Here is a 21,725-nt window from a genome sequence, read left to right as displayed (position 1 = left end):
TGAATACAAACGATTTCACATACACACAAAAACATCTCACAGGACTTACTATGATGTACTTGATTGCACTAGATGATGATTTCTTAAATAATCTAGTGTATAGTGCACAGTTCAAAATGACTGTTAGAACAACATTTACTTAAGAATTTAATTAAATATATGATATATTTACACTACAGGGCCCTGTAACTAGCCCTGTAAAAGAGGCCTACTATATCAAGCGATTTTTTCTGAAGGTTCACAGTCATCCAAGTGATGTTGCAACAAAAAAAAAAAAAAAACGTGAAAGAAATGCAATGTGCATGCGCTGTATGAATGTCATACCATGTTCTGTTTGTTTTAAGTAACTCTTATCTGTGTGTAATTCTTTTTGTATTTATTTAATGAGCATTTGGAGCGTATGTGAAATTTATTTTATACTACAAGAAAACATTCAAAGCACCTCACTCAGAAAACAACTCATCTGTCGGACTAATGCTGTTATTCGTGCTGCTCGTAAGGTGTCAATAAAGTTAATTCAAACAAACAGAGTGACGTCACCGCGCACAATGGCAGCCAGCGGAACAGCGGTAACGGTCCTTACTCCCAACGGGAGAAGACAAACAGTCAAAGTGTCTCCAAACACACCTTTATTACAGGTAACCTGTCTCTAAGGAACTTTTAGTTTTATCCGGCATAGGCGGTTTATTCAGTTCTGCTCACCTGGCAGCGAACCAGAGCGAACTGTCTCCATCTGACTTAGCTTGTTTGGCTAACAGTTGTTAGCCAGTGACAGATCAGTTTCTGATTTCGTGCAAATTAATGCAAATCATTTGACCAGTTATGCGGTTTAGTTTCGTTTGTGACTTTGTGATAACATCTGCTATCCCCAGGTGCTGGAGGAGGTCTGCAAAAAACATGGATTTAACTCTGAGGATCATGGTTTAAAGTGAGTAGCAGCTCGTGTAGTTCAGTCCAGACTGCATCCAAATGGACATTAGTGGGGAAATAACACTTGTGCACAGGCTACAATTTTGAAATAATAAAATGAAAATTCATCTAGGTAAACAAAGTGATAATGTAAGCACCAGAGGTCTGCCCCATCTTAAGCAGAGGAGTCATTCAACCCTGATGCAAAGAAGCACATCCACGTTTGAGTTAACGTCAAGTTTAATTATGTCTGTGCACTTAAAGTTTTGTAGCCGAAAGAGTCAACATAAAGCCCTTTAATCTCAAACGAAAAGTAGAAATAAAGGAATACATGTACTGAATTCATTTTTCCTATCTTCATGTCTGTAATCATAAGAGACGTCAGCTGATCAAGATGAAATATATGTTGTCAAATGCAGTGATCCTCTTTATTTTCATTGATTGTCATTCTCACCGCTTGCTCCTTTGTCGTTACCTTGTGACAGGTTTCAGAGGACTGTTCTTGACCTCACGCTGCCGTGGAGATTTGCCAACCTGCCCAACAATGCTAAACTAGAAATGGTGACAAGCACAAGGAAGCAAGTTGTAGCTGACAGCCAGGTTAGTTAAAACAAATTGTTCATGTGTAATATGGACCTGATTCTTAGGTCTCATTTGTTGTACAAACATAGTCTTTGAAGATGTGGAGTATATATTTATATATATTTGTATTTAGTTGGATTATTAATGCGGTAGTCTTATCAGTAGAGTAAAACTAGCTCTAATCCCTGGGGAAACAGTCCAGTGGTTTATGAATTCTGCTCCACAAAGATATAAGAGTGACGCAGAGTCCTTGAGATAGTGGTGACTTTTCTGACATCTCTTTCCAAAAAACAAACAAAAAAAAACCTGAAAGATTTCCAATCTGTATCCATGTTGAAAATCTAAATAATTTGCCCTTCATCATGGGAGGTCACTATCCTCTCTAAACTTGCAGCATCCACATCACAGTTTGAAATGTATTCCAGTGATTGAAAGAGTACATCATTCTTTGTATATCTTTCAGATGGAAGAAATAGTTGTCTGAGTTTTTAATTAGTACTTCTCCAAATCCACCTGGAGTCACATGACTTAGTTGACGGGATGGGTTGGTCATATGTAGCTGGTAATGAAGTGAAACATGACAATGTTTTAGACTGAGTCCTTTATATGCTGTTTATCTCATGTTGAGATGCAGGAACATGCATCCATTTTTATTTTCACCTAAACAGAAAGTGCATAAACTAAAATAGGAAGAAAAGAAATGTTAGTCATGTCATACAGTTCACCTCACTGTGGCTTTGTTTGGGCCCCTGTATGAAGGTATGTTAATAGATCCTTATTCTTGATGTAACACTGTTAAAAAGGACTCAAGCAGGACTCAAACTTATGCTGTTTTGCACCTGAAGAGCTTAAGTTTTATATATTTAAGAATATGTATGAACAAGACGAGCAGAGAATCTTGTAGCACCTGTAACGGTGCGGGTTCATTTCCAGGCTGCACATGATGCTGTATGTTTTACCCTCTCACTCACCCCATCACTTTCTATCTCTCTTCACTACCAGCTGTAAATATGACGGCATAAGAAGATGCAAAAAAAAAACAAACAAACAAAAAAACAACATCTCAGATTTAAAGTCTGTTTCAAAGTCTTTAGTGAAAACCGATACATTGTAACATGACAGTCCCTCACTAAATCCTCCCTGGTGACTCTTCATGGTCATGTTGAAACAGTACTACTAACCATAGCCTCCGAAAAAAACAAACAAACAAAAAAAAAAACAATCAAAAACACTGTCATTTTACACAAATTTCTAATACCATGAACTTAATGTATTTGTTTCTACTAATGTACCTAATGAACTGACAGTTGAATGCATCTTCAGCTCAGTAACGTAGTGTGATGCTTGTATCAAGGTACGTTTTGCTGACCCTTAATTATGTGATGATATTGTACGGTGGTTTTATCCCGATGTGTCAGTCAGATGCCTCGGTGGGATATTGTTGTCAGTACCTTGAAATGCCTGGAATCTCTGCCCGTGCTCACTCTCTGATTTGCGTCCAAAACAACAGTTTGTTGTAGCTGAGCTGTAGTTTCCTATGACATCATGCCGTCATAATCTAAGCAGTAAAATCACGGCTGGGTTTGATCTGCTGTTCTTGTTCATTTGATGGATGGCTGACTGCTGATACCTCACAGATTTTACACACTCGCACACATTTGCTCTCGTGCCACACGCACAGCCACACACTCCTCTCCTTAGTGTGCGAGAGTGTTTCTTGTTTGGCTGTTGACGGCCAAGGAGCTGCTTTCATCTCCCCCGGTGTGCCGACGCGCAGCGTTCTTTCTGTGCAGAGCAGCGCTGTTGTCGAGTAAACATAAACAACGCATAGGATGACTCAGAGAGTGAAACATTGCACTGATGCCTGATGTTACTCATTTTCAAAGCGAGGTGGGCCCACATGTGCGGCTCAATCGAATGTGATTATCAAAGAATTTTCTTCCTGCGAAAATTGCTCAAGACTGAGGAGCCAAGAAATTGCAAATAGCCACTGAGCGTTTTTGATATTTCAATGTAGTGGGCTTCTTTTTCTGTTATGTTCTGTCACTTCCTACAATGTGGCACGCTTGTTCTTAAGATACGAACAAAGTGCGTATGATATACACCGGTCCGGCATAACATTATGACCACCTTCCTAATGTTGTGTAGGTCTCCCTTGTGCCTCCAAAACAGTTGTTACTCATCACTTAATGGACGTGGGTCTTCTGAGGCTGTCCTGAGATGTCTGGTAACAGAATGTTGTTAACGGGGACCTTTGGGTCCTATGAGCTGAGGGGTTTAAAACATTTTTGTGTGCGTGTCTGTGTCAGGCTGCATCCTGGTGGGGATGTCATTGCTGTGGGGTGGTGGTGTCTGGTCTGGTGTGGGTGGGTGACTTCTACATGAATGAATGCCAAGTCCAAAAGTCTCCCTGCAGAACTATGTATTGTCACAATCAACCATAACATTATGACCAACTGGTTAAAATCACCGTTCTAGTGAATAATACTAATTATCTGCTTATCCTGGCACCTGTCAGTGCGCGGGACATATCAGACAGGAAGTGAATGTTTTGCCTTCAAAGTAGATGTTAATGTAGGATTTGCGTGACTAAAAGAAAGACCAATTAGGGATGTTATGGCTGTGGTTTCTGCCCATGTGTTTTTCACTGTTTTTCAACATCCCAGTAGTGTCTTTTGTCATATCTGTCATTAATCAATAAAGAAAATGCTTAGTTACTACTTAAATCTCTCTCATCACTTCTTACTACACAGTGAATGTGGACATCTAGCCCAAGAGGCATGCATGGACTGATGTCTGCTGATGTTTATTTGCTTCACGCCAAAGACTGGCCGTGGTTTGACATGCGTTTAAACTTCAATTCTTCTGTGTATTCTTGTGGTTTCTCATGTGTCAGGTGCGGATTGCGCTCCAGATGGAGGACGGCTCTCGGCTCCAGGGTTCCTTCTCCAGTGGACAGAGTCTGTGGGAGCTGCTCACACATTTCCCCCAGATTAAGTGAGTGCATGAGTATGTATACATGTGCACAATGTGTCCGTGTGGTATCTTTGGAAAGTCAAGATATTTTATTTATTTTTTTTTTTTAAACATTCCTCACTTGGGTTGTTTAAGGATAAAGTCGACGGGTACGAGGTAGCACTGGGCAGTAGTTGTGAAGCGAGAGGAGTGGCTGGTTCTTTTCCATTCATTACAAATGTAAATGTCCACAATTTTACAGGTGACTGGTCCGAGTATCACAAAAGCCTCAGTGCACATTATGGTCAGAAGTTTCATGAATTTTGAGAAAATGTGCTCTTTGTTTGTCAGTTTGGCGTGATGTATGTTTCTAAATATAACAGTACCCACGAGCCTCAGTTGCTGTTGCCACGGAGAGGAGTGAACGTCAAAGGCTGTTATTAGTGTCCCTAACAGAGTCTGACGCTGTGATTGGATGTTTGTTCATTCAGGACAGTGGGAGCTGTGGATTTATTTGTTATCTTACGATTTTATGTCCACAGGGTTTGACATCAAATGATATACACCGATCAGGCATAACATTATGACAGTTCAGTGTTCTGCTGGGAAACTTTTGGACCTGGCATTAGTGTAGATGTTACTTAGATATGTAGCACCCACCTAGACCAGACCAGACACCCCCACCCCATAGCAATGACACTCCTTGATGGCGGCAGACATCCCCAGCAGGATGCAGCCTGACACAGATACACACAAAAACACAAGGTGTTGACCTGGCCTCCAAATTCACTAGATCCAAAACTAATCAAGTAGCTGTGGGATGCACTAGAACAAGCTTGATCCACAGAGGCCCCTCCCCTCAACCTATAGGACCCAAAGGCCCCCACTAACCACATTCTGTCCATTTTCTGTTGAGTTACATTGCTTTGGAGACCTACGCAATATTAGGGAGGTGCTACCATGCTATCGTGGTAGACAGTTATAGAGAACTATAGGTTCCTCCATATGGTGCCTCTCAGCTTTAGAGATGTAGAGAGGAGCTCGGACAGCTGGAAGGATCTTGGAGTAAATCTGCTGATTCTCCGTGGTAAAGTGGTAGAAGTGCTTCAGGTATTGGGTGAGGATGCCTCCTGGATGACTTCCATTTGGAGAAGACCCCATATTAGGCCCAGAGTCCTTTGGATGTATTATTTATCTCGACTGGCCTGCAAACACCTTTGGATTTCTCCAAATGTTTTCTCTGGACTTCACAAAGAAGTAGAATGAGCTGATGGGAATGTCTTCAATGCCTTGATTAGTCTGTTGCCACTGTGGCCCGTCATAAGAGTAGACAAAATTTGATTTGATATTATTAAAAAAAAATAAAAAGCCCAAGTTTATTAGTGTTTGTCTTGTAGATGAATGGCCCATTGACTCTATTTTATTGTGTCACTGGAATAAAGAATAAATCCCACTTATTGTTTCTGACAAGTAAAGTTAAACTTTCTTCATACGTTTTCTAAAAAGTGACAGTGGTCTTTGTCTAGTAATGAATTCAGGCCAAGATAATATCCCTTCTTCTCACCACCCTTTTCCTGAAGTTCAAGCTTTCCCACATATCACCACCACTCATTCAAACACACACATGCAGCTGTTGCTCAGTAGTTCCAGCTGTGCGGTCCCAGGTGCCCGTCCATCTGTCCAATCCTCTTCTCATCTCTATTAAATGACATCACTGCATATCCTGATCCTCTTCCAAGGAAGTTATGCTTCCATGAAATTAATATTAGCTCCGCGCTAATGGTAAAAGCTCAGGGAATGTTGTGAAGTAAAAGGGGAAAGCTTTGATTTTCAGATTCGAAGAAAAATAGTAAAACATTTATGGTTCAATTAGATTCTACACGAGATCGCGCACACATGGTTTACACATGCAGACGTTGTGCCACTGCGTTGCTTGAGGTTTTATTGTAAAATCACAGCCGATTCCCCTGAACAAGGGAAAGACACTTCTGGGATTTGTTCTGTCACTGTTAAAGCAAATAAAAATCAGTCACCCGTAACTTTATTCCCAGTTTTTCTTCATGCGTTTTCCTCCAGTGTGTCCGGGTTGCCTGAATCAGGATCCACTCCCGTGTGTGTTTACATGAGAGACGAGGTATGCGACGTTCTTTTAACTCTCCCTTTCTCAACAGATGAAAGTGAGTTTTATGGTAAAACAGCTGTTCGTGTGTGTCTGTGTGTGTGTGTGTAGGTAAGTGGGGAAGAAGCACTAAAGAAGGCGACTCTCAAGTCTCTGGGCCTTACAGGAGGAAGTGCCATTGTCAGGTAGGCTACTGGTTCTTCATCTATTCATGACGTGTGAACTGCGCAGCACTGGAATGAAGTTTATTCTTACTGTACTGTTGTTGTTGTTACTATTTCTGTTTAAGATTTTTACTTAAGAAGAGCAAAACCCTAGGAGAGGAAGATGGTGGAGAAGTCAGTGAAACGGCTGCTTCACCAGCCACGCCTGTTGCCATGGAAACCACGCCCAGCCCATCACCTCAGCCTGACCCTACGCCATCGTTTCCTGAGCCGTCGACAGCTGTGCCAATTACAAATTCAAAGTCCAATGAGCAAATGGAAACTCTCCCTCCTCCTGCTGCTGCCGCGGTCACTGCAACTACAACACTTCCTGTTCAACGGGAAGATGCTGCGAAGCCCCAGGATGCAGTTCGGCCTAAAGTGTCTCCCACAGGAAGACGAACACCGGTGGAAGATGAAGAGAAAGCAGGGCCCTCGGGACTAAACTCTCAGACATCATCTTCTTCCTCTTCTTCTGCTCCGACAGCTCCATTCATTCCTTTTTCTGGAGGCGGTCAGCGCCTTGGGGGTCCAGAGGGAGGAAGAGTTGGGCGATCCTCTTCATCATCCTCATCCCTGTCAACGCTGGCTCCTGCAGTGGAATCACCCAAAGCCAAGAAAGCTAAATCCAGCGTCGGTTCCAACACCAAGGTGGGTGACACATTCAAAGATACTTATAAGATTTTGCATTCAGACATTTTCGGCTGAATGCAAATGTGGATGTTTGTTGTATTTCTGAGCACTTCAAGGACTTCTTCTTGGTGTTGGCTTAAAGAATGATGATCTGCCTTTGTTAATGAAGAACATGTGACGAGATGTAAAGCTACAGAACTGCTACCGATTTTCCATCGGATGGTTCCAGTTCAGAAATAAGTTTTACCATCAGAGTTTCCAAAGCGGAGAAGAGCTACGTCTGTCTGTCTGATTACATGGCCGATACATCAAAACCACAGACATGTTTGAAGTGAAACTTGGTGGCTTTACTTAGTTAAATAATGAGGACGGAGTGTACAAAACTTTTGTAATTCCATTTAGTAAATAAGATGAAGAAATCATGTTTCTTCTAAAGTGTTTTTTTTTTTTTTTTGGCATATTCTTTAACATATCGGACGTAGTGGATGATGGCTTCTATATTTACATTTACATGGATTCTAGCATTCAGATAATAATGAAAATAATAATGCAAACAACAAAAATGCCTCATGTAACCAGCTCAGTTGTAACAGACAGGCCTGATCAGAAGGAGGGTGGGTTAAGCTTTGCTAATACTTTCAATAGGGAAATATTAACCCCGTAAACACATCTTGATTCCCTCTGGATAGAATAAATCTGTTCTGTCCTGTCATAGTTGTCCCATGTGGGGGAAACATTAGGTGATGTGACAAGTTTCCAGGAACGACAGAAACATGGAGGTAGAAAAATAACCAGTGTTTAAAAAGATGAGCAAAGCCTGAATTCATGTGGTCATCAACGTTGAGACTTGCTCATATTCTTATGTCACAATAGTTCAGTGTTGTTAAACATATGAAAGTACCACACGAGGCATTTTGCTGACACCGATTCCTGCTCAGTTCTTTTCTTTTCCATCATCTGACATGACGAGTGTCAGGGAGGGACAGATAAATGACTTCAGCAAAACGACAAAACAAAAACAAGTGCTTAAAAAGATGAACCAAGACACAATGTACGGTGTGTTGTTGAAAATGTGGGTCTTTTGAATGAATTCAGTGTTTTTAATAGTCGGTAATAAAACTTCTTGTTATATTTCTGCCAGATTCAGTTGTCAAACAGTTGTATTCTGGTGAACTGGTGCATGTAAACACACATAAATTTGGACATTGACACAATGTTTTGTTATATTAGCTGTTCACCAAAACATGTTAAAGATACAGTTATATAATCAATATGTACTTAAAGTCCAGACTCTCGTCTGTACTCAAATTAGAGAAAGGTTTTAGGAATTAAAACTCAAAGTTGCGTTTCCATTACCTTGTTTTTTTTTTGTGGACATTTGGCTCAAAAGCTGCACGGGCTATTCCATAGTTAATCCTTCATTACTGAAGCAGGTAAACGATCTGGAGTTGATTCCATGTGTGGCAAACGTACGCAGCCAAATTTATTGCTTCACAGTTCCAACGGACATTGACCCAAAACATACTGCAAAAGCAACCTGGGAGTTTTTTTTAAGACAAACAAGTGGAATATTCTGCATTGGCCTAGTCAGTCACCATATCTCAAGCCGGTCGAACATGCATTTCACATGTCATTGCTTGCAAACCCTCAACAATACTTAAAAAACTGAACATTTTGGTCGACCAAACGTTGCCATTGTAAATGTAGCCAGTGCAGCAGTAGATACATGGATAGATTCCCAAACAGCCTCTTAGTATTCTCAGATATTAAAACCTAGTTGACAATTAGCATAACTGAGCCTTTCTGTTCCTGTTCCAGGTTAAAGGCGCTGCCAACTCGCAAGACAATAACATGGATCACGGAGAGGAGTACCTTGAGGTAAGCCCGCTCGTTTCCAGTGAGAAGTTTCCGTTCACTAACCTCTTTATTTTGGTCTAACTGCTTCCCTCGTTGTGGATTCCCTGCTTAAATGAGCCGTGGACTCAATATAATTGAGGGATTGAAGCATTAATGAAGCGGATTACCAGTGTAATCAGTACGTGTCAAGACGCTTTAGATGAAAACAGCTCTTTTAATTTCTGTCGGCAGCCGGTGGAGAGGGAGCCTCTGATTTACCACCTGGACTCGGTGTCCTGCCGCTCCGAGGCCCACGGAGATCTGCCCGACGAGTTCTTTGAAGTGACGGTGGACGACGTGCGGAAGCGCTTCGCCCAGCTGAAGAGCGAGAGGTGAGCGGGAGGAAGCGAAAGGTTAGCGGTCGAGCGGGTCAAGGGCTGTGTGCGCGATATTTAGAACAAATACCTTGTTGCTGCAGAAACACGTCTGAATCAGATGTGTTCCTGAACTGTTTGCAACAGATAATTAGTCAGCTTGGCATTCGGTCCTGCGGTGTTTTGTCGATGTATAACCCTTAATTGCAGAATACCATAGCAATGATGAGAGGCCATAGGCAGGGAGAATGCCGGGCATCGCTGCGTGCGTTTTGAAGTGTTTTATTTATTATGAGTTTGAAGTTTTTATTTATTTATGAGCTCTTCTTCAAAACAGATGCGGACAAGTTTACTCTGTGCTCTCTGGATGTGGCCGCCGCACACCACAGCTGCTGAGACATTGTGTGTGTTTTGCAAACATGTTCTCATTTATAAGACACCACGCACACTACAAAAGCTTCTAAATACGGCATACTGGGAGCAATTAGCAATTCTGGTCTGTGCGGACGTTTATGTTCCAGCCATCGACCGAACACCACCAGGTTGAGACCTCGCCGCGCACATCCTTTAATCTCCGTCTACATTGACTTAGCTGGCTGCCTCATGGCTACGCTACTACCATGTCAATGACTGCAATTACCGAGGCTGGAATTAAGCAGACCACAGCAATTTGTCTCTGCCTCTGACATGCACACACGCATACACGGCCACACACGAGTAAGGGTCCAAGATGAAACGCGGGCTCCTTCATTTCTGTGCTCATCTCTCTTTTCCGTCCTTGGTTAAACCGCTTCAGCTCCTTTTACTGTAAGTGGATTTGTCTCTATCTTTTATTCTTCTAGGAAGTTTTTGGAAGAGGCTCCTCTCATGACTAAAGCTCTGAGGGAGGCGCAGATGAAGGAGAAGATGGACAGATATCCCAAAGTGAGTGAAGGTTACGCATAAATCCTCCTGATTCTTTATTGTATGTTTGTTTAAAAGACACACACTGTAAATAACCCACTGCCACTGTGCACCTCCAGGTGGTCCTGAGGGTCCAGTTTCCAGACAGACAGGTTCTACAAGGCTTCTTCAGGCCCCTGGAAACAGGTGTGTGTGTTGTGTGTGTTGTGTGTGTGCGCGCGTGCTTGCGTGTGTGCGCGGCGTGGAGAGCGTTCATTTCAGCTGGCTAGCCACAGGTATGGCTGCAATGCGAACGCTACTTGCGGCTCCCTCACCACATTTATGACCCAAGCCGCAGCAGAGTGAGAGGCTGAGAAAGAATGAGACAGGTCTGTAATTCCAGGGATTAGATGCACCTCAGCCCAACAGCAGCAGCACGAGCAGAACAACAAACCGGAGGGAGTTTCCTGCTAAATAATGAGCTCACGCAGTGACAGATGCATGTGCGCATAGATCCGTTCGTTCCCGCTGCAGCTGATGTTTCTCTCTGCTCGTCTTGTGTCCAGTTGCTGCTGTGAGGGACTTCGTGAGGAGTCACTTGGAGGATCCTGAGCTCAGTTTCTACCTGTGTAAGTGTCATTGAATTTTCCACTAATTACCCACATCAAGAGATTTGATCAACTATATACCTGATAAATAATCCCAAAAAATATTGTTAAACAAAGCCGTGAGATTCTCCAATCAGTCTTAATATTACGACCACTGCCCGATCTAGTGCAAGTCGCCTTTTCCCCCTTAACAGCCCTGATTCGCTGAGGCCAGACCTCCACCAAGACGTTAGCAGCAGATCCTTTAAGTCCTGTAAATGGTGCACATCCCGCCTAACTTTAATTGGCTTAAACTCATTGTGTTCAAACCATTCCTGGCTGATATTTTCTCTGAGGCTGGGTAGGTTATCCTGCTGAAAGACGCCACAGTGAGCCCCGACCCTGTCGCCACTTGGTTCCTTGGTTCCTTGGTACTACTACCACTGTAGACCAGTTACACCCTACAAGAGCTGCAGTTTTGGCAGACGCCATGATCATAAGATCATCAGCGTTATCTCATTGCAGTGTTTATCCATTATCCATGGTAGTAGCTGCGTTTCCATTACAGTTTTTTGCAAAATAAATTGGCATAATAATATTTCTGAAATCTCTGCACGTGTTGAGCTGTAACTCTCTTAAAGTCTCGTCTCGCGATGTCCCATAATTCTCTTAAATTCTTGTCACGCGAGACTTCGCTTTGAGGAAGATGGACTTCAAATGAACTGGTCACATGCATCATCTCCATTGACAAAAGAAAAAAGTGTTTTTGTTACACTTTTGTGATACATTTTTCTATCAGTACATCTGAAAAAGCACCTCATGAAGAGCGTGAAAGCATTTTAGCGACATTTGAGAGGTTTTTCCAAATGTGATATTTTAAGTTTTGCACATTTCAAGGGGGAGTGGAAACGCAGAGGTGTCATAATGTTATGGCTGATTGTTACTTAACCTGGGCTGCAATAAAGTGAAATCCTTGAAATTTTTCCACTTTCCTCACGTGCATATTACTGATTTTGGATCGTTATAGTTCTCTTAATGAAAGCCAAACTGTACATTTTCAAGTCTGTCTAGATTTCTTTCAACCGTTTCACTGATCACAATTTCCCAAAAGATGGATTCACCCTTTCTGGTGTGCAGGGACGAAATGTTAAAAGTTGAATTTTCCTTAGATGACAACTGAAATTGATCACATTCTTAGCCTAGGTCTTGTCCATTTGTTGTTGAAACCTTTCTTTTAGTCATCACCCCTCCGAAAACCATCCTGGACGACGTCTCGGCTACGCTGTTCCAGGTAAGAGCCCTCACACTGTCGTGCGAGCAGGCGGACGGCGCACCATTTGAAACTCAATAATAAAACGCCCTATTTGACGCAAACAAACCACATCACAGTCCCGAAAACAACAACTGCAAAACTTTGACTTTTGTGTGTGTGTCTCTCTCTCACACAGACACACACACACTGACTGTAAAATGCATCGGCTGGTCCTTCTCTCTTCTTCAAAGCCCCACCACATTCCCGTTCTCCCCCTCTCCTCTTGCTTCCACTCACACTTGTTCCCCCCTCTCCACTGTCCTTGACCCCAGCTGGGCTTGATTTTTCCCAGACTGGCACATGGGGTTAATACAGGCCTCGCTTTGATCTTGACACACACACGCACACACACACACACGCACACACACACACACACACACACACACACACACACACACACACAGAGCAATGGGCAGCCTTGATGCTTTGTTGCCTTTGAGTTTGCGAACCATCCGAATAATGAAGCAGTTGCGGGCGAAGCTATTAAAATGTTTTTCAAACTTTATTAAAGTCCGTACCTCGCGAGCGCGTTCGCCGCTTTATTTTTAGATGCATCATTTAGAACCTGGTTGTTGTCCTGTTTCCTGGCTTGACACTGGAGCAAGTGGAGCGGCGGAGGGGAGGAAGAGAAAGTTGTTTGAAGTGATATCGTGTTGTGATGATGAACAAGATTCAGAGTCCTCGGGGGGACTGGCCGAATAGATAAGAATCCTCTAAAGCTCACTTTGAAATCGGTCTGTTTTGGTGTGTGTGTGTGTGCGTGCGTGTGTGAGCTTCAAACTCAGTGAATTAAATCCGATGTTAGTCGCCCGTCTCTTTGTTTTCGTCCCTCTCTGAACTGTTTTCCACTACTCGTCCCTCTCCTGTACCCCAACTCCAGCTCCCTCCTCCTCCCCTCCACCTCCCGCACCCATTCGGTCCCTCTCTCCGGCCCTCTCTTGTGCCTCACCCCTCCCCTCACCCCCATGTCTCTATCCATTAGGGACTTAAAAGCGTTAAAGTGCACAAAAACAAAATCTTTAATCCCCTTGGTGTCATTACACACACACATACACACACACACTGTCTGGCTCTGTTTCCCTGTCTATACATCAATCTTTGACACACACACACACACACACAAGGAATCTTTAATCTTTCTTTGTCATGTCACATAGACATGAGTGCACACGCATATGTCTCTCTCTCTGTCTCTCTCACACACACACACACACACACAGACGCACACTTTAATCACTTTGTGTCATGTCAGGAAAGGAATGTTTCCCAACCCAGAAGCCCTTTGATACCAGGCGTCCCCTCCCTCATCCGTCTCCCCCTCTGTCTTCCATCAGGATCCGTTCTGCCTCCTTTCTTTCTCTCTCTCTCTCTCTCCCTCCATTCCATTTTTTTTTTTTTACACACTCACTCTCTCTTTCTCTCTCTCTCTCTCTCTCTCACACACACACACGGGTCTCGTCTCGTCGGCCCGTCTTATCCCGAGTGGAAGTGCCTCTGCCAGAGGGAGTCGGATCGCAGGAATGCCCGTTGTTCCACTGTAACACACTGTTTCCTGCTCACAGGGCTGTGATAATAGCAATTAGGCCAGTGTGTCCCAATTTAGCAACCAGTTACACAAAAGAGGGAGAAAGGGCAGTGCGTGCATGACGGGTTGTAGCGTGGAGCAAACCCGTCAGACCCCGGCTACTGCCTTCTCTTTTACACTGACGATTGTCAAGGAGGTTAAAATAGACAGTTTCCACCAGCGGCACTAGCTCTGCAGCCAACAGTCATTTTCAGTACAGATTAGTTACTGTTCTTGCACCTGTTGGCGCAGTTTACGCTGACAAAATCTTATCATCGAAATTATACTGTTTTTAAGCCACGTTTATTTTGGAAAATAAGCTTCTCATTTCAGCATCTGATAAACTACAAACGCCTCAGACTGACCAGTTTGGGCTCAAAGATCCTTTGAGATTTCTTATAATGTGATAGTGAAAATAGTAGAGAAGTGGAAAAAAAACAATGTACAGAGCACTAAAACTAATTTAATTCATTTGAAGCAGAAACTTTTTTAGTCAGAAGTAAGTTTCTTCCTGTTTCTGCATCCCCCAGTTCACTAACCAACAGGCTATTATCACCTTTTATTATAGTGGAAAGTGGAAAAACGATGCTTTACAATTTACCGGAACAAAGGATGAATTACTTTTGCTGTAACCGTTAAACTACAGTTTATACTGACATCATGTTCCCATTAAGGGCAGTATTTGTTTAAACAATAACAGCTTTATTCAGATAAGGAGCTTTTCATTTCAGACTTTCATAATTGATTTGCTGGAGTTAATCTGGTTGGAAAGTTAAAGCGCTCGCTGCCTTTTTAATTTCCCAAACTGACCATTTTGAATCAAAGAATCTTTTTAATGTCTTAAAGCGCGGAGCTGGATTTGAGGATTTACAATTAATTACGGCGTAATATTAATTACTATTGTTAAACCACTGATTACACTGATGATTGATATTATAGTATTTTTTTATTCATTTCCTGTTGACACTAGCAGTCATTTTAGCATTTGACAGCTTTACCAGCTGAATGTGAACTACGCTGGACTTTTTAATGTCTCAAGCTGAGCGGCTCAGGATCAAGAATCTTTTATTAATTTGTGTCTTAAATGTGATACAATATAATGAATAAATGAATAATGAATAGTTGAAAAATATTTGTTTAGCTTATAAAATTTCATATGATGACATGCTTAATTATTTTCAATTAGCAGAGCCCAAGGTGAGATGCCTTGAAGTTTCTTCTCTTTAATCCCAATACATTTAACTTTCAGTGATCCTCTGCCAAGAAAAACAAGGACTTATTACAACTGAGATGCTGGAACCAACAAAAGTTTGACATTTTTGAGTTATTTTAAGAAAGATCTGGACCTAAACGTTTGATGTCAGTGAAAAGATGTTAGCGTTTTATCGTAATGTTGAGGAGGAGCAGAAATGTGTCAGGGAGACACTCGATGCTTTTGAGTGTTGAATGGTGTCAGTTATTTGAACATCTTTTCCTCGCTCTCTGTCTCTAAGGCTGAGACCAGCCACTGTATGGACAAAACTAATTTTGGTCGCCTGTGATGCCATTTTTCTCAATGACTGTCAAAGTCAGTGACCACATGAGAGCTGCTATACGGACATAGGGTAGGACTCATTTTTCTTGTGTCACATGTAATTTTTTCCTTGAAAAAAATACAAATAGTATACATATATATATGTATAAACATCTGCCTCAAAAGACCAGTTGGGGTGAGCAATGTGTGAGACAAGAGCATGATACTTGATCCACTTTTGTCCTCTTATCTACAGTTAGGTTTCTATGGCCACAGGTTAACCAAGGTATTCCAGATGTGTCTCTCCATAGCCGTGTTCCCAAGTTCCTCATGAGGGATACTGAGGTATTCCTTGGCCAGAAATTTTTAATATCACCAGTAAACTCTGGGTATACCCTGGGCTCTCCCGCCAGATTGCCATCCTCGGCGCTCAGGCAGCATCCTAACCAGACGCCCAATCCACCTCAGCTGGTCCCTTTTGACACAAAAGGAGCAGCTGTTCTACTCCGAGGTTCCTCTGGATGTCCTCGCTCTAAAAAAGATGACAAAAGCTACAACTCTGGCACTTGGCCAGCATCATTATGGTCGTGTTGCCTTTGAGGAGTTTTTCAACAATCACATTGACTTATTACCGGGTCAGTGGAGCGACCAAAGGAGTTGAAGGCAGCCTAGCTTTGATATGTCCCAACCTTCAGCTTGTTGGCTTCCTTTGAAAATGTATTGTAGCAGGTTGCTCTGCTTGTTGCTTGCGTGAACGTCGCAGACGACTGAGCCCAGCCGACCTACGGAGGAAACTCATTTTGGCCACTTTACTGGTGATTGCAATCCACCGGTGTCTACCCAGAGTTCATGACCATTGGTGAGGGGTTTTTGACGTAGAAGAACTGGTAAATGATGCTGAACTTTCCGTGATACTCACTTTATGTATAAAGAAACGACTCTAGAAGGTAGATGTCACCTTTTTTTAGAAACTATGATAAACTGTCTAATTCTTTCTCTTTGAAGCAGAGTTTGGTCCGGTGTATCTTTTTTTTAACACGTAATTTATGGTAGTCATCAGCGCGCGATCAATCTTAAGCTAGTGATAAGAAGATCTGCTAACTGGAAGAAGACAAAAGTAGAAAGGGGCAGTTACTCTTCCAGGATTTGTTTTTTTGTTCAGGAGAATAAAATTGATGTGTCTGTGTTTTTGTGGTGTTTTTCTTTGGCCACATAACGACCACTCGCTCAAGCTTCTCCTCACATGCTCTCCTGCGCTGCTTCTCGTCAGTGGATTTTTTTTTTAACTAGTTTTGTTTACTTTCTATTAGAGTGACAGACATGTGCCCTGCCTGCCTGCCTGTCTGTGTTTCTACCTCATAATTGTACGGTTGATAATATCTGCCTGCGACTGGTCCATTATAACCATTAAGACTATCACCAGAGAGGAATGTGATGCTTCGGGGGTGAAAGTGTTTTCACTAACCATTTGATTGGTGCTCATTTTGTGGTCTGCTTCAAAGAACCACGGTAACTGGTTCAGATCCTCGAGCAATGAATCATCCTCAAAAATGAACTTGACTTTGCCTTGGATGTGGCGGCGGTACTCGGTTTGTGTGTAGCAGGAGGCAGTTTTGTTTGGATATTTCCTTGTTTTGCAGAAATTGACATGTGTGCCAAACATTTTCGAAAGCTTCTGTTCACTTCTTTCTCTTTCTGCCTGTAGGCCGACCTGTTTCCTGGTGCGCTGGTGTACTTCGGCTCCGACGTTAAGACAGGTTTTTGTCTTTTTGGTTCTCTTCTTTCGTATGCTGCTTGAATTAGATGCTGGTGTATTACCGAGGAATGTAATTTAACAAAACAATAGTTTACATTGTGTTTTCCCTCCGCAGATTTTTACATAAAGAGGGAGCTGCTTCAGTCCTCTGTGTCGGCCTCGCAAGCAAATGAGTCCATTGCAAGGTATGTGCACTTGTGTGTATGTGTGTTTAAACGTGCGCCTGGACCTGTGTGTGCGCGTGTGTGTGTGTGTGTATATATGCACTTGTATCCCGCGGCAACCAGCCTATTTTCCTGTCACAAAGCTGTCATCATTGGAATCCCTTTGAGGTTCTGCCTAAACAGCAGGTGCCCCCATGCCCCCTCATTTCCTCCACACACGCATACTGATTCGCACACACACACAAACCATTTTCCAGCCCTTCTAAAGATAGAGCCAGCTTCCCAAAAATGACCCCCACCTGCTGTCCTTTTGCTTCTTTAATAAGGTCAACACTCCGCCTCTGTTTTAGATCTTTATCTCATTTAACTACGGCTCAGCTCCTCTGCAACCCAAAATAATTCTGCTTTAAATAGAAACAGAATTCCTCAACAAAACAACATCCTGCCTCCCGGTGAGATGTTTGAGATTTAAGTCCTTCTTATTCCTCCTCCTGCCTTAGCTGCATGGTTCGGTCCCCGTCTCCTCCGTCCACCTCTGCGAGCTTCGAGGAACCGCCACCTCCGCCGCAGCCCACGGCGGACACCAGCAGTTCCACAAAAGACGAGCAAGACCCATCTGCAAGCAGCCAGGCCGCGAAACCTACCAGATCTGACCCGGGAAAGGTGCCCAAGTGGCTCAAGCTTCCAGGTCAGGATGGGACGTAGAGCACACACTCCAACACTCACATCACTGAGGCCACTTCCACATCTGTACTTCGGTCGATGTGGTCCACATCAAAGAAAAAAAGCTCTGCATTGTTGCCATTTAGTTCTGGTCCGGTTCATATTCACACTGCCTTTTTACAAACAAACCAAAAGCAGACTGAGAGGTAACTAATTTGCTGGAGAAGTTTGATGATCTAAGCCACGTGGTGAAATCAAATAGTGGTGGTTAACAGCGGGTCATGCAGCACATTATTTATTTATATAAACTTATATTTATCGTCTCTGTTGTCACAAGAGCTCACAAAGGAACAAGTAATGGTCAAAATGATTCATTAAAAATATTACAAATCTGACCAATCACAGGTTTGTTGCATTTGCCTTTTGTCAAGGTGTGATTGGGCAAGAAGCTGAACCTGAATCACTCAATTGACATTAGTGTGTTTCGATGACAGAGCTTAATAAATGCAGTCCGTTCACCATGACAGAATGAATGTGAGGTCAAGGTGCTGTGTGGCCACTCTTCTCTATTCTGACATCCAGGTCATGGTATATCTGAAACAAAGATGAAACAAAAGCTGTTTGAGTTTTCTCGAAAACATTTCACCACTCATCCAAACCTTCAGTTCTAAACGACTGATGGGACGTTTAAATGTTTATTTCAGAACATCTGCAGATCAGATGAAATCGTTGTTCAAATTAACCTCTTTTTCCCAATAACTGATTCTCTAACAGTCTATTAATGGACAGAAACTCCAGGCGCAAAGAGTATGGGGGGTAAAAGTTTTATTTATTTATTTATTTTTAAAAAGTCGTTATAGATGACTGTAGATGATAATTCATGTTTTCCAATTTGAAGTAGATTGCTTCTTTTAGTCCTCTTTCAAACTGTGCGTCTTCTCTGGCTAAAATGTGCCGTCAAAAGAGTCTCCCTTGTCCTTCAGGTCCCATAGGTGAACAGTTTACCCATGTGTTTGGGAAGTAGTTGTTTGGTTTCCACAAAGTCTGTATACCCATCACTGCACTGAACTGCAAAAACTATGTTACTCTTCTTTTGCCTGGCCAGTTATTGGTGAAATATCTTCATGAAACCTCAAACAAGATTTTTTGTTGCATCATGTAAAGCTCCTACACTGTGTTGATGCACCTACTTATTATTATTTCTGTTAGCTCCTCTTCGTGACATTCAGTCTGTCTTCACAGTAAAGACAATTATTTCCAACGTGTCACATGAGCCAATCCAGAGCCCTCCATTTATATGAATAAGCTGTAGAAGATACACTATAAACAAACTTCTAGCCACATTGCAAAGTCAAACTACCTTTAATGCAACACTCTCTATTCAGAAATAAAACCCTACGTACACAACCAGTCAAAAGTTAAGTTTGGACACACCTTCTCATTGAATTGAATGAGAAGGTGTGTCCAAACATTTTGAGTGCTAATGTTCGTACAGTTGAGGCCGGAGATTTCCATATTCTTAGGTTGATATCATTAAAGCTGATAAACATTGTTATGTCGGGAGAAAAAAGGAAGAGACATTCCACCCTCCCAACTGTGAAGCATGGAGGTGGCAGCATCATGTTGTGGGGTTGTTTTTCTGCTGGAGATACTGGTGCACTACAGAAAATACATGGCATGAGTAAGGATTATGAATATACATTGAAAACACATCTCAAGACATCAACCAGGAAGTTAAAGCTTGGTTCCAAGACCCCAAACAGAACATTTGTGCGAGCGTGGAGGTTTACAAACTCAGTTACACGACTTCAGCTTCAGTTTAGGTGAAAGGTGACGTTTGATCCAAGTATACAACCTTAAAGGCTTAAACGCTACTGAATACCAACTGTATGTAAGCTTCTGATGTATCTAATTCTATGGGAAACAATCTATCTGTCAACAACTGTTGTACTTGCCAAAACTGAAACATGAAATATGTGCAGTGGTTAAAAAAAAAGCTGTTCTAATGACTTCAACCTGAGTGTGCGGCCTCGACTTGACTAACTGCGTGGTTCTCAAATGTAGAACAATATTGTCTCATATTCTGGTCAGCAGCTTCATCTGACTCCTTGTTGACAGTTGGCGATCAGCACATGGATTTAATAGCAGTCCAACTTTTGATATTAAAATGCGTTCCTGCTGTCACACAGTCTTGTGGTCGGTCTGTTTGCTTTGAGTCCAATTGGAGCAACATTTCCTGAACGCTCAAGTCCAAACTGGGCTTTGACTGACAGCTTCCAGCTTCATGTGAACAGGTTAGGCGTGTGAGCAAGTATTCCACCCCTCCAGCCATCTTCCCCCGAAATCACTTCCTTTTTTTTTTTTTTCTGTTGAGAAAGAACAGAAGGCTTCAAACCACATGATTCTTGTCATGGTAAACACAAACACACAAACCCAAAAACCACAGTTAATAGGACATGGCTTTTTGAAAGCAGAATTCCTGATGACTCAGAAGATCAGGATGCATGTTAAGATGAACCAATTAGTTCAGGATGGCCGCCCCCTCTGGCCCAGAAGACCACTACAGACAGCCAGTGCCCAGGAAGAGATCCTGCTGCCGGGCCACATCACACAGCACGAGCCCCTGTGGTCAGTCCAGGCACCGCTCTTCTCTGTTGTTCTATTGTGGTGTTTCTGGTGGTCACCGTATTGATGTTTTTGTTTAGAGCATTGCTCCCTTTTTCTGTCTATCGGTCTTGTTTGTGTTTTTGTGTGCATTTTATTTCTGGCTGATCTCTGTGTGTGTCCATGCGCGTCTCTGAGGAGAGTTGTGGCTGTTTTCTCTTTCATGAGGAAAGTTAAAAGAAAAAGACAGAGGGGAGGAGGGAGGGTTTGAATCAGGAATTATAGATTCCATGTGTGGACCACTACAGAGGACACACACACACACACACACACACATACACACACACAAACACAGTTGACTTCCACTCAGTCCGTCTGAGGCTGTTTGTCCATTACTTGAAAGTATTAACGATGACATACCAGAGCGTTTTGATGTATCCTGAAGGAATTTATATTAGCGTCGATCCTTTTCTTCAGCCTTGTGGTAACTTCCCGACTCTCCTGCAAAGCTCAGTGTCTTTTGAATGGAAAACTTTCTGCTCCATGCTGCGTTGAGATGATCGGCATTGTGTTGATGCCGTGTTGACAGGACTTAGTCTCATGTTTCATTGTTTAAAAACAGCCCTAATGTGACGGTACTGGGCTTGTTGTGATGAGATGTGTCTGTAAAAAGTGGAAATGTGTCTTGAATATTTTATTAATACAACAGCGTTGGGTGCTCACACACTAGTTGGGTAGAATTTTCTTCTTTATTGATTTGTTTAAAGCCGTGAGGACCCTGCTAATTTGTATCGTTGTGTTGCTTTGTTTCCTGCACAGGTAAGAAATGAGACTTGCTGCTGCGTGCTGATGAGAGGACTGAGCACGTCAGACTGAATGATGCACTTAAAGCTACGCTTCGATAGAGGCTAAACTTAAGTGGACTTAACCAATCACGGAGGATGTTTGCACTCGAATAGGTTTGACAAAAACAGTCAAGATAGAGAGAAAATGATGGACTGCCGAGAAGATTGCAGTGTTTCATTCCAGTTGATTGTGTTAAACAAATAAAGATTGTCATACAAAAAAA

General features: G+C 42.5%; 1 protein-coding gene across 1 annotated transcript; it reads left to right on the top strand.

Moving 5' to 3' along the window:
- The first annotated feature begins 530 nt into the window (after nt 1-530).
- On the top strand, nt 531-21,725 carry aspscr1 (ASPSCR1 tether for SLC2A4, UBX domain containing). The gene is made up of 17 exons (XM_047578932.1): nt 531-638; nt 873-928; nt 1,395-1,509; nt 4,388-4,488; nt 6,523-6,580; nt 6,677-6,750; nt 6,855-7,419; nt 9,220-9,279; nt 9,490-9,629; nt 10,454-10,535; nt 10,634-10,700; nt 11,060-11,122; nt 12,319-12,371; nt 17,175-17,226; nt 17,341-17,410; nt 17,890-18,077; nt 21,476-21,725. Exons 1-17 carry the CDS (start codon nt 549-551, stop codon nt 21,484-21,486), a joined length of 1,845 nt encoding a protein of 614 aa, XP_047434888.1. The 5' UTR covers nt 531-548; the 3' UTR covers nt 21,487-21,725.

Source organism: Mugil cephalus, chromosome 2 (assembly GCF_022458985.1).
Source record: "Mugil cephalus isolate CIBA_MC_2020 chromosome 2, CIBA_Mcephalus_1.1, whole genome shotgun sequence".
Classification (NCBI taxonomy): domain Eukaryota; kingdom Metazoa; phylum Chordata; class Actinopteri; order Mugiliformes; family Mugilidae; genus Mugil; species Mugil cephalus.
The sequence above is the reverse complement of the archived record's forward strand: the minus strand, read 5'-3'. Positions and strand labels throughout refer to the sequence as shown.

Bases quoted from the DNA above. Each gene is read 5' to 3' on its own strand.
- aspscr1 (XM_047578932.1), top strand. From the start codon at position 549: ATGGCAGCCAGCGGAACAGCGGTAACGGTCCTTACTCCCAACGGGAGA. The intron at 639-872 runs GTAACCTGTCTC...TGCTATCCCCAG, and splicing joins CAAACACACCTTTATTACAG to GTGCTGGAGGAGGTCTGCAA. The intron at 10,701-11,059 runs GTGTGTGTGTTG...TCTTGTGTCCAG, and splicing joins CTTCAGGCCCCTGGAAACAG to TTGCTGCTGTGAGGGACTTC.